This window comes from Sinohyriopsis cumingii, chromosome 3 (genome assembly GCF_028554795.1).
Source record: "Sinohyriopsis cumingii isolate HCF-2022 chromosome 3, ASM2855479v2, whole genome shotgun sequence".
Classification (NCBI taxonomy): Eukaryota; Metazoa; Mollusca; class Bivalvia; order Unionida; family Unionidae; genus Sinohyriopsis; species Sinohyriopsis cumingii.
This window is the reverse complement of record NC_142963.1, coordinates 72,929,542-72,942,256: the sequence shown is the minus strand read 5'-3', so window position 1 is coordinate 72,942,256 and position 12,715 is coordinate 72,929,542. Positions and strand designations below refer to the sequence as shown.

Sequence of the window (12,715 nt, the reverse complement as noted above, 5' to 3'; positions counted from 1 at the left end):
AAATGTTGATATTGCTACAACGATAGTTGGTCTTGCAAGATAATCAGATGATTATTCAAGGTCAGCTGGTCCGTCATTGATGTTTGCATAGGATACCACTGATCACCCCGAAAGTAGCAACGCAACGTGAGACTAAATGCAGCTGGGAACGTAGTTGTATCGATAAATGACCATTTCGACTTTAGATTCGCCGCACGTAGGTCAATGTTAAATGGAGAAGAAAATGTTTCATGTGTGATTCCACTGTCTCATATCTTTTGATTTTGCAGAAATGTTAGAAAGGTTATATTTGGCGCTAAACACACCGTGATACATGTAAGAAAAACGACTGACAATGATGCAGTCTGGCGACCCAACGCAGTTGAAGCTGATAAAGTAATACTAACAAAACTGGCACTGTGGATGCCGGTAATGACTCCATTGCTTGTTGAAGACGAAAAACTACTTGCTTTTATGAATTCAGGTGGTAAATTATTGTTTTCATGGTTGACAATGACAAAAGATAGCGTTCAAAGTAATGCGGCTGGGTTATTCATGTAGCAGATAGCATCACAGCAAGGAGTTTCTGCACCAAGATATATATTTATTGCTTTTCAGGAAAATGCTAGAATAGATTCACACGAACGAAATCCAATGGTATTTGACACGCTTGGAGTTTCTGAATTTGCTTTGAGGATGAACGGCCATCAATAACCTTCTGAAGAAGTTTTGTTAAATTTTGAACAAAATCATTTTGCACGTGCTTATTAAGGGTTGATAGCATTTATGGGGCGTGATCAAAATGTTGACACTGATCTGCAGATATCTCAGCGGGATTTCACAACATTATATCCAATCTATTATGTTTCATAGGAACATTTGGATTTATTCAGACAATCAGTCGTTGATATACATTTTCGAGCCCGTGTAGCTCGACTGCCTGCTGGTAGTTACAAAGCACTCGCTGTTAATCTCTCAGACAAAGCAATGCTACTTGAAGGTGTTGGTGGACGAATGAGAGTTATTGATATCACTAAATAAAGATCAGATCACAGGTGGTCAATATCAACTATCATTGTCAGAACGTCAACTCAGACATTTCAATAGCGCAACTAATCAAAAACAGGCCTTAAACTCAAACTTTCTGCTGGTGCGGTGAAAGATTCAATCAAGACTGGTGTAATAATTCCACTTCTTGCAGCTATACCAGGTTTAATAGCCGTTACAGTCCCAGCTGTTGCAAAAGCAGATGCACTTCGTGGTGGATTAGCAGCAAAAAAAATTATAACATGAAAAGGATTTTAAAAAAAGGAGAAGGGGTCTAAGATTACCAGGAACTCCTTATCGATACGAAAAGGTCTCAGACTTCCAGGAACACTTCGTTAATCTTTCCAATGTGAAATTTTGATTTACTGAATGCTACTGAAAATTAAATATAATTTTTTAGAGGTGCTTTTATGCGTGATGAATAACCAGAACGACCAAACAATGTTAAAACCGGTATCATTAATCTTGATAAAAGTTCCGGTCACGGTAATCATTGGGTGGCATATGCAATTGATCCACGTGGTTTAATTTATTTTGATTCGTATGGCCTGCCTCCACCAAAAGAATTTTTAAATTACGTAAACACAATAAAAACTCCAGCACGAACCAACATGAACAATAAGTGATCCGCCAATAAGTGGCCGTGAAGCAATTGCTGTAGTCGACGCTATATCTTCATTAACATTACCGCCTCATAAAGTCGTGCACTAGTATTCAAATTACGCGACTAAAGATGAATTTGCTTATATTATGAACCTCTCTGGAGTTGACCGAGATAAAGTTGTTATTTTTCAGGATAAATACGGTGTTTTAAAGACGAGTAATATTAAATAGAATGACATAGTTCAGAGAGTTCTCGGTTCTACTACGGATAACATTGCAGTATTTACTGACGGTGGTAGAATCAGAGATTCAAATATATCAATCGCAACTATTAGAAATGAAATTACAAAAAGTGTTGCTAATCATTTACGATCTACCGGTGACACAATGACAGGTGAACTCAGCATGAATGGAAATAAAATAGTTGCTTTAAGAGATCCAACATCTGATGAAGATGCCGCAAAAAAAAAAATGCATAGACAATAACAATAATACAGTAGAAACTAAATTAACCACGCTGCAAGCTGAATATGACGTTCACGTAAATGTTTTTTTTTTCAATCTTCGTAGAAACTTTCAAAACTCAATAAAATCGCAGATGATTTCTTTGGAAGTCCGTTGACTGTTGATGTAAAACTCGGCGATATTGAAACAGCTATGTCAGGCATTGAAACGATTAATAAACGATCAGGTGTTAGTGATCCTAAATCATTTTCAGAGCTAATAACGATAGCACAGAGTAATATAGATGATATTGGAAAAAAAACTAGATGTTATTAAGTACAATTCCTGATATCGTTAAAAAATTTGATCTGATTAAAATTCTCAGCAAGCAGATTTTCAACGTGGTATACACAGTGTCATCAGGATTATCAACATGGTCACATCAAAATAACACTCTCAAACATACTGCAGAAGTCATCGGTGTGTATAGGCTCTCCGTGTTCAGCGGTGCAAAATTTAGTATATTTACCATGTATCTCTGGCGTCATTCAACCGATATTTTTTCTGGAAACGTGTATATTGTGCTAATAAAAGGAGACGAAGAAACGTTTATGCTGGAATCATCTGATAAGAAATTAACCGCAGCGTCTTACTGGTGGTGTCTGGAATTTGTCGCTGAAACACCTGAATTGTTACTAAATAATTAAAATATAATGAGTATTCCAGTCACCGTGCAACGTTTTAGATACAATCAAGCACGTGCATGGCAAAGAAAACTAAAAAAAATATCGTTGAGAATTATACAGTAAAAGTAAAAAAAAATATCGCCAACGAGTAGTTGTTATTGACATAATTGTGTATTCGGCGTCTGCTATTATTGCTGTAACCGGTGTATTATTATCAACAATAACAATGACATGACCAGCAGTTGTAACAATCTGTGTTTCAGCTGCAACAACAATTGCTGACCTTCTTAATATCCTCGCCAAAGAAATATGTACATGCACAAATGCAAAATTGCATGATTATATAATAAAATTACACACAGCGACGTTAGCATACTCCAGATTATCCTCGTTATTATTAACAAGCCCTAGTGGTGGGAAAATACCAGATTTTGAGTTCACGGAGATGATTAAAATTTACAAGGAAGTAATGACTTTGATAGAATCCACGCCTGATTTAAATAATAATACTAATAATAATGTCAACCCCGAACGAATTACTGCAACAGCTTGTCGTTAACACAAGACCGTCAAAACAACGATGATATCGGTAGCTCAACTAATCCTGAATTTAATGTTAACTTTCCAACTTCAATTCCAGAGAAAGAAATAGCGCTAGCACAATTACGAGTATATTACAGCTGGCCAAATATTAGATCAAAATCATTCGGTGGATTGCCAGCAAATAATTCGTTTGCATTTGTAAATAAAAATAAAGATAATGGAACTCCTGATTGGCAATTTGTCAGAATTCCAACAGGTAATATGTGTATGTCTGCGTGCGATTTAGATTTTTAACGTCGCTTTAAAAAAAAATTCAATCATATCGCAACAATGTCTGCAGTGTGGCAGTTCATAGTGACGTCGAGCATTGGGGCATTATGCCGCAGGCATGTATCATGATGTCCCACCCAGTCACATTATCCTCAAACCAGGCCGACCAGTCCTAACACTAACCTCTTAATGATGAGCGCCAAGCGAGGTAGCTGTTAGTACCAATTTTGTAAATCTTTGATATGAGTCGGCCGGGGTTCGGACCCACGACCTCCCGCATCCGAGGCGGACACTATCCACTAGGCCACCTGAGCGGTTTTATCCAACAAGTAGGTATCAAATATAACAAATCAACGATGAATTCCAGTGCAGAAACAAATCTATAACAGGAAAAGAATTATAAAAAAAAATAGCTAGCACTGTTAACAAACCAACTTTATCAGTTGCAATAGAAATATATTCGCAAGACTATGTTGCAGATATTTATCAATCATCGATCCGATTTGTTTTAGGTTGGCCTGAAGTTCCTCCAGAATATCATGGACCACCAAAACCTCAACGATATGATTTTATTACAGATGAGAAAAAATTTATAAAAATGCCAGAATATCAAAAAACTATATAGAAATACAGTGACCTTATTTATTTCACTATGATGAATAATGAGATAGATTATTATACTCCACCTGATAAAACTAATTTAGTTGCTGACAAAACATTTATCAGTTTATTTTCCGACAATGTAAATTATGAGTACGCATGTGTAATCGGTGATCTACGAAATTTATTTTCCAGTATTATACAACAGTATAATAATGATGTAAAACAACAGATTAATGAAACATTACAACATTTAAGTCAGGTTATATCCAATACCGAGTTTATTAATCAGCATATCATCAAAATTTTAAAGAAGTCGATAATATTTCTCAATCATTAGAATATAACTAAAGAACAATTATCAACGTTTGTAATACCAGAATTTAGAACTGACGAAATAAAAAATCAATCAACGATTTATCAATGAAAGCTTTTCTAAAATCATTAAGTCATGGGAAAGAACAGCCCCACCAGCAAATATTCTCAGACATGACAATAATACATACGGCAGCAGCAGATATATTTCACCAGGAATTGTAAACTTCAAAAATCGCAATCTTGTATGTGATGCAATTGATGGCAGCTATCAAATGGATCTTAAAAAATCTAGCCAGGCTCAGAAGAGATATATTTTATACACATTTACACCTCAACTACCTCCTGCACATTTGATTGTACAAGAACCAGTTAATGCGGTCTATTTGCGATGTAATAATCCGTTATTATCAAGGATACATTTCAAACTTACTGACCAGATCGGACACTTAATTGATTTAAGAATGAAAATCTAAATAAAAATCTCTACTTAAAATCTTAACGATTTCATGAGTATATTCAAATTATCGAGAAAAAAAATTGCACAAGTCAAATTATTTTTTTAAATATATTTTTAGGCATAATAAAGTCAGAGGATAATTAACCACGATCCCAGTTGCCATAAGTTTCATTTTCATCAGTAATATTTTTACTACTTTCACTGTTGTAATTGTTATCTGACATAAGCTTTTTCAACTGCCTCACGTTCGTGTTAATAATTTGTTTCATTTCGTATTCCTGTGATAATTCTGATCTAATTTTCTCAATCACGCTTGAGAGAGGTACGAAATTTTTAACTTCTGTATCTTTCACAGTAGCCAAAGACTGGAACATACATTGTTAGATCTGCTTTATAAATCTATATTCAGCTGGTAGTGTATATCTATCTTCAAATTTACGTGCTTGTAATAATTCCAAATAACAAATAATTTGTTCAAGCTGAATTATTATGCCGTCTTTTTAAATTTTAGATTACATAAATAATATCATTGTTTTCGTAATTCATGATGAGCGGTTATCATTCATGGGATCCCTTCATATTTTATTAGCCTTTGTGCCTTTCCAGGTAGCATAGTGAGCGGTTATCATTCATGGGGTCCTTTCATATTATATTAGTCTGTGTGCCTTTCCATAGGGTCCTTTTGTGAGATCTTTATTATGGTCTTCTCGGCACCCAAACGAGGCTTTTCTTTTTGGCTGACGTTCTTTCTGAAAGTTTTTGTGTGGGGGTGCCTTCTTTGTATTTATGATTCAACCGCCGTTTTTGTAGTTGTTTTACATCTATCGGTATTTACAAATTTACAATGTTGACTCCGTTTAACAACCCGTAAATTATCTATAGGGTTATTTTTCTTACCTGAATTAATGTGATCGATCAGAAGACCGTCTTCTATTACTCCGCTGAAACACTCGTAAATAAATGTATCACAAAGATATATTCTATTTCCCCGATACTGAATATGACAGGTTTTATTAGTCGACAGTGTTAGATGATAGCATTACGAGATGCTTCATAATTCTTGATGATAGGATCTTTCACCATTTTTTTTGCTCCATTTATTTAATATCATTTGTCTAAATGATTTGATTGAAAATCTAGCTAGATAGTCTTCTGCGCTTTTTATAACTTTGTATTTATTATCAATGCTGTTTTTTTAATTTATAATATCTTTTCATTTGTCTGTATTTTTTTACCACCACACTGCACAAACAACTGCTTATTTCTTCTATCCCCAACACATCATTTCAAACACGGTTTAGGTCCTAAACTCCCTCTCCGTACATTTTGTAAGTGAGGTCCACATAATTCGTTTACAAAAGCTTTGTCACAAGGAGTTGTAGATCCTATCATTAGCTAATTGGCCGTTTCAAAGTTCAGATAATGGAAATGATAATAAGTTTGTACGACCTAATGGAGATATTTATCGCACAGAATCTCTCCATGAAGAAATGAAGAATCTTGCATTGAAATATATACATGACGATGCTGAACAAGTACAGTAACTGTTTTACCGTTCCTTCAGTTGTTGCTCATTTTACTAGAGAGAAAACTTCGTGGAAACCAACACGATTGGATTTTCTTGACGAAATACAATACAGTTGTGTCGACTACGGACACGGTGGATTTTTGGAATACCAGATGCGATTATAAGGATGTTATTTCGCTTGATATGATTGCATTTCATCCCTGATATTTGCTTGGTATGGGAGATTGTTATAAGTATTTGGAGAAAAATACATAAAAGGTCTTGGCAGAAAAATAATCAGTAAATTCACCCAAGGAGGATCATTTGATCATAAACGACATTGTACAAAATTAATTATATATGATGCTGAACTCGATTGTATAATTGCTGATACACGAATAGTAACACATTTATAAGTCAAAGTAATATTAATTTATTAGACGGAACTAAATTAGGTATAATTGTGAGTTATACTGATGATGAGTCACCGCAATTTACTCATTTCAGATCTTCAGTGCTCGCGTACGTTTCGATAAATCTATTATCGATGATAAATAGAGTTTCTTAGTTTGCTGTCAGAGTCGCTACGGTTCATTTTGTATCAATAAAAATACAAGATTGCAAGAAAAACTACATATCGGCACTTGTGTATCATGGGGTGAATGGAGAATGAAACAAGAAAACATACTGATGATCATAGAGCACTTGATCCAGAATTAAGAGAGTTTAAGAAATTAATCAGACTGCAACCGGATAAATCAATGTGAAATAATGTGTGAAATAATTTCAGAAATTCCTATTAACAATTTTTGTAATTTATGGAGACCAAATTACTTGTAATTGTCCACGCTGAGGAGCAGTTGAATCTAATCTGTTGATTGCAGGTCTACCCGTGGATCTTACCACGCTAGAAATTTTATGTGTCATAATACTCCAAATAGGAACAGTCGCTCTATTTTTTACCACCTCCAAGTTCACCGGGTTCATATAAATATCTTAAAGTCACTTTACCCAATACTGGTTGTTTTGAAAATTCATGTCGTTGTATTGGTATGTGTTTTTTTGTAATTTCATTAATGGGTTTCATAGCAGTTGTTCGAGTAATTTCATTATTTAACGCAGCTATCACACTTGGCAACCTTGCAACCCATTCGCGATATCTCATATTTTTCAGAACTATTTCCTTCGCATATTCATATCCAAATAACCGCTCAGCAAGTGTTCGATTAAATCGTTCAACAATTCCCTGATCACGCTGAATTGCGGTATGTCTTCGTCTACTTTTGGCGTTATGTTTTTTTAATCAGAGATGATACTGCACCGAGAAATTCCTTGCCAGGATCAACCTGTAATAGTTGTGGCCATCGTAAGGGTTCTCGTTGATAAATTCGTTGAAAAGCAGAAGAAACTTCAGTCGCTGTTTAAGTTGATAACAGCTCTGCTTCCTTATATCTACTTGCAATATCAGTGATAGTTAACTCATATTTGTATGTACGTTATTGACGTCTACACATTTTAATAGTATCATGTAGTAAAAATAAAACATCTGATTGATGAACTTCAATAGAAGTACTGACATCAAAATGTGCATGCTGAATTTGTTTAGGTGGTTTTAGAATTTGCCATATTGCCTGTCGTACTAACCAATTTTCAGCAACAGAACGTGTAACATTTGCTGCATCATCGAGTTTGCTAATCGCTGCTCTACCCATCCAATATCCTCTTGGGCTATAATAAATCGATTCCATTATTTTAATAATCGGATGATTAAGTACCAGTCCCTAATACTAGTTTACATTTCATCGCGGATCTTATCAACCAATTAGCTAATGATTCTCTAAAATATTAATTTTTTTATGGAATTTAACGAGTGAATCAACTTCACAGCTGCAATATATCGTTTTTGCATCTCTGGATTTTTATAAGCTACATCATGAACGTAATATGTTTGATCAATTGCATTTATTGGATACTCTCAGGTCTTGGTGGATCTCGCTTATCGAGTCGGATATCAAGTCGGGTTCCAGGACCACAATACTTATAAACCGGAAGGTGTTTTTCTCTTGCGTATTTAGCCCATGGAGTTCCTTGTAATTTTCCTAACGAAGTAGCGATATCACCACTAATTTTATTATTAGAATAGTTATATTTTATGCCACGTTTCACACATTTACCTATAAGTGCACGCTTTTTATTTTTTGTTATTATTGTTCTTAATCTACTTGTTGGGGTGGACGCTTTACATCGAACACAATATAAATCCATATTATTTATTATATTTGTATAACATGGATGTCACTGATTTCTCGGCGACACGAAAACAAGAATCATTAAAACTTATTTCAGCATTACCAAACTCCATCAGAACTATAATAATAGGTCCATCCGGATAGGGTAAAACACAATTACTGCTTAATTTGATAATGAGATGGCTCAAGTGGAATAAGTTATATTTAGTGGCACCGTCCGTAGACGATCAGAGATGCTACGATGTTCTCAAAATTTTAGTGAAAATGCAAAATTATTGGACAAGGACGGTAATGACATTATTGATGTTATCACCGATATTAATGAAACCCAATCTGTAGATGACCTCGATGGATTTATTAATAATTTAGTAGTATACGATGATGTAATGCTAGACAAACAATCAAATCCAGCTAGAATATTTTCTCGAGGCATACATAAAAAGTACTGATGTGATTTATGTTACTCAGTGATATACACAAATAGCTAAAGTGATCAGAGATGACTGCAATATTTTAGTTGTGTTTAATGGAGTCGCTACACCTACTCTGCAAAGCATCAGACTTGGTATAGTGGGGATATGGGTACGATTAGGTTCAAAAACTTCTTTTCAAAAACACAATCTGCTCCACACGGACTTATAGCAATAAATTTACATGATCCTCGATCACGATATCGTATAGGTCGTAATAAAATATTTGGTTGAGAGATTGATATAATAATGATTTAATTACTCATTACATTTATAGCAGCAGAGAGGTTGCGACCTCAATGAAACGTCTGGCGGTTAAACGAACGCACATACAAATTTTAAAAAACGCGAACGACAAAGAGTAACAAAATGAGCTAACCCAGTTAGAGAAACTCTCTGTTTTAGTTAGAGGCTTCGGTTTGGCGTTATTGACCTTATATTTTTTTCTCGGTTTCGTAGGAAGCTTTATTTGTCAAAAATGACGTTTCAGCAAAAGGTCTGTTCACCCTCTATGCTGCTCACACAAACACAAGACTTTACTTGCACCATAAATTTACTGTTTGTGTGAAGATTTTGAAATAACTGAAAGCAAAAGGATTTGCTGAGGTGTAAAGTAAATTATATAGCTTTATCAAAATAGTTACGTGAGCAATCAACTTAGAGTGCTTCAATGAAGAAGTTAAATCACGTTAATTTCAGAAGAGTCTATGTTGAACAAAGTCTATTTACTTACTAAATTCACTGTCTGAACTATACAGGGTATCTTTGATGACAGTCTCAAGAAAAGAGTTCATTATTTTATAAAAGGTGTCCATTCCTTTTTGGATAGAAGTTTCCACAGGCACAGGTGAAGTAGTGGTACCACAATCGACTGTGTTGCATTGTTCACAGTGTATTACCAACAGTAATGAAAAATTGATTAAAACAATAAAAGTAATTAACCATTTGGTATGCATCGTTCTTGATTATTTATCAAACACTGCCACGTATAATTTCTGTCAAAGTTCCAATCAATAAATAGGTATGTCCACTGCACTTTTTTGTTGCAACGATCGTTCAGCTTTAGAATTCTCTTCTTCCTCTTACCTCTTCAGCAGACGACCTATTTGTATGATGAACTAGTTTCCTGTCTCCTATCAAGATAAAGTTGGTGTAAGGTCTACCTGTCTAACCTTTCAAAAATCACTCCACGTTATAGAGTTATCCTCACTCCACCACAGAGGTTTGTTGTCAAGGTTCAGTTCAGATAATCTGGTAACCCTCTCCATTCACAGATTGAGCAACAAATGTAAACATATTATGGAACAAGGATACTAGACTTAAGGTAGCATTAAGAATCCAACAAGAGGAAGAACCCGGGAAAACCCCGGACAGACCCACCGACCTACGAGATCCAACCAACATTATGGAGTTCCCACGAGTAGTCTATATTCTTAGAACAACTGTCAATTTTACCTCTGTAATGAAGGTAGATCCCTCCGATCATCTTAACTGCATATGCATTTTATTTTTATTTATTTTTTTTTTTTTTGGGGGGGGCTTCAGTACTATTTTTATTTAGCGCAAAAATGGCGGCCAGTATAACTGGTGCCAGTATAACCATTTTAAAGTCAGTCAAAACACCAAATTCGAGAAAAGAATGCAACTTAAGGTTTCAGTAGGAAGCTAAGAGCCTCAGAGCCAATAAGAAAAGACGACGAAAACTAGTATTTCTACTGGCTAAATGGACTGTCACACAACAGCTGATTTGCCAGTTTCCTTGTTTAATTATTTTGTACAATGTTAGACTAGCGATAGAAGAGATACACTGTATGATACATGTCATAGCTGGGTTCCCTCCAACAGCGAGCATGCAAGTGACAGGGCATATAGATATTTCGTCTTTAGCTGGTAATACTTACATTTATGCATCTTGAATTTCCTCCAAATGTACAGTCTTAGATAGTTCTGCTAATCCGAATGACATGACCCATGTCATGGAAAACCTGATACACACCAAATTTGTACCACAATTTCGACAACATTTCCAGTTGAAATCACATTCTCTTTATTGCACTGAAATGACCCAATAAATCCAAACTATCGTAAGTAGAAAGGCAGAGTTGATTTGGATAAACAGAAAACAAAATCCAACTGGAAAAGTTTTCAAAGTGCATTCATTCAAAATATGACTCTAAGCTTCAAATTTTAAGTAGAGCAAAACGAGATTTTTTAAAACAAATGTCAAGCGCGTGACAAATTTCAAAGGTCGCATGGCGGTGCAGTGTGCTCATTAATATTGTTACTGTGCATTGATGAATCTAATGTTGTGTATTTATTTTGAAATACAACATGAATTCAATTACTTTGTTTATTGTAGTGTATTCCTTTATTATTAAGCCTTAGGTAGGAAAGCGAAATGAATAGATAATAAAAAGGTTACTGCCTTTGTATGGGAAATAAAAACTTGCTTTTTGGTACTAATACGTGGCTCCCAAGGTCGTGCAGTATTAATCAGAAAAAATCTCGTTCATATTTTACCATACACATGCAGTAACCTATAAATATAAAATGCAGCTTTGTTGTATTGTCCCTAAGTGCTCGAATTAGGGGAGTTCGTGGCTGCAAAAACTTTTGAATGGGTATGTTGTGTGCTGACAAAAAAATAACTTCACTGCTCGGTCTGATAATAGCATTATCTCTCCGCCCTCCCACCACTTGAAAAGTAGCCTCATTCCTATCATTTACAAAAAATAACTGCCTTCTTGGTTACACTATGATTAAAATGTCCACTTTCGAGACAAAGCGGGACTTTGCAAATAAAGGAACTGGTTTTCTATTTGATTTTATAGCCATATTCTTCTGTTATGTTTACTTCATGACATTGCTTGTTTTTATTCGTTCGTAAATTCACATAATTATTAGTTTAAATATAAGTCTTTTCTCATTTATTATTTTGTTAATGTATTCATTAGTCTTTTATCCTGAGATCATTATTCTAAACCCAAATTCATCCAGTCATTCTTACGTTTATTGTCTCTTCCACTTGTCTGCTCCTTTTCTTTAAAAGGCTAACTGGTGAAATCGCAAAATGAAATATTTCGAATATTTATGAAAGTTCATGTACCAATATTAGTAAGAATGCTAAGACATAGATGATATTTAAATAGATACAAACATGAAAATATGAAGCTTTCGTGAAGAAAAATTGATTAAGGAATCAGAGGTTCTCAAATGGTATTTTAGGAAGTATTGTATAACATGTCCCCCCCCCCCCATAAATAAGGTGTATCCTGGCTAATCACTTCCTATACTTCCTCCCTGAGAAAACGATATAGAAGTTTATTTTACAATAATTGTTTGTTTTTTTCCTGATGAGAGTCGACTTTCAAAACTTATGACAAACAACATTTCTAGGAGGTAGTAAATACTATTAGAAAGCCATTCTATAATTTCACAAAACTCTTTCCATTTTCAATAATTTGTTTTATTTACTGCAGTTGATCTAAAATTTGTTGTTCTGTATGAAAATTAGTATTTCAGTGCAATTACTTGTCACTTTC

The 12,715-nt window shown here is 34.7% G+C and overlaps 1 protein-coding gene across 2 annotated transcripts in view; it reads right to left on the bottom strand.

Moving 5' to 3' along the window:
- Window positions 1-10,448, bottom strand: part of LOC149803090 (prominin-1-A-like) — a 153,695-nt gene extending 143,247 nt beyond the window's left edge. Inside the window, exon 1 of one of the 2 annotated variants that reach the window (XM_089952679.1) lies at window positions 9,907-10,448. In XM_089952679.1, coding sequence (XP_089808805.1) covers window positions 9,907-10,129 — 223 coding nt within the window. In that variant the 5' untranslated portion in view covers window positions 10,130-10,448. The remainder of the gene's footprint in view (window positions 1-9,906) is intronic. The other variant, XM_089952678.1, reaches the window with a different exon arrangement.
- Window positions 10,449-12,715: the final 2,267 nt, after the last annotated feature.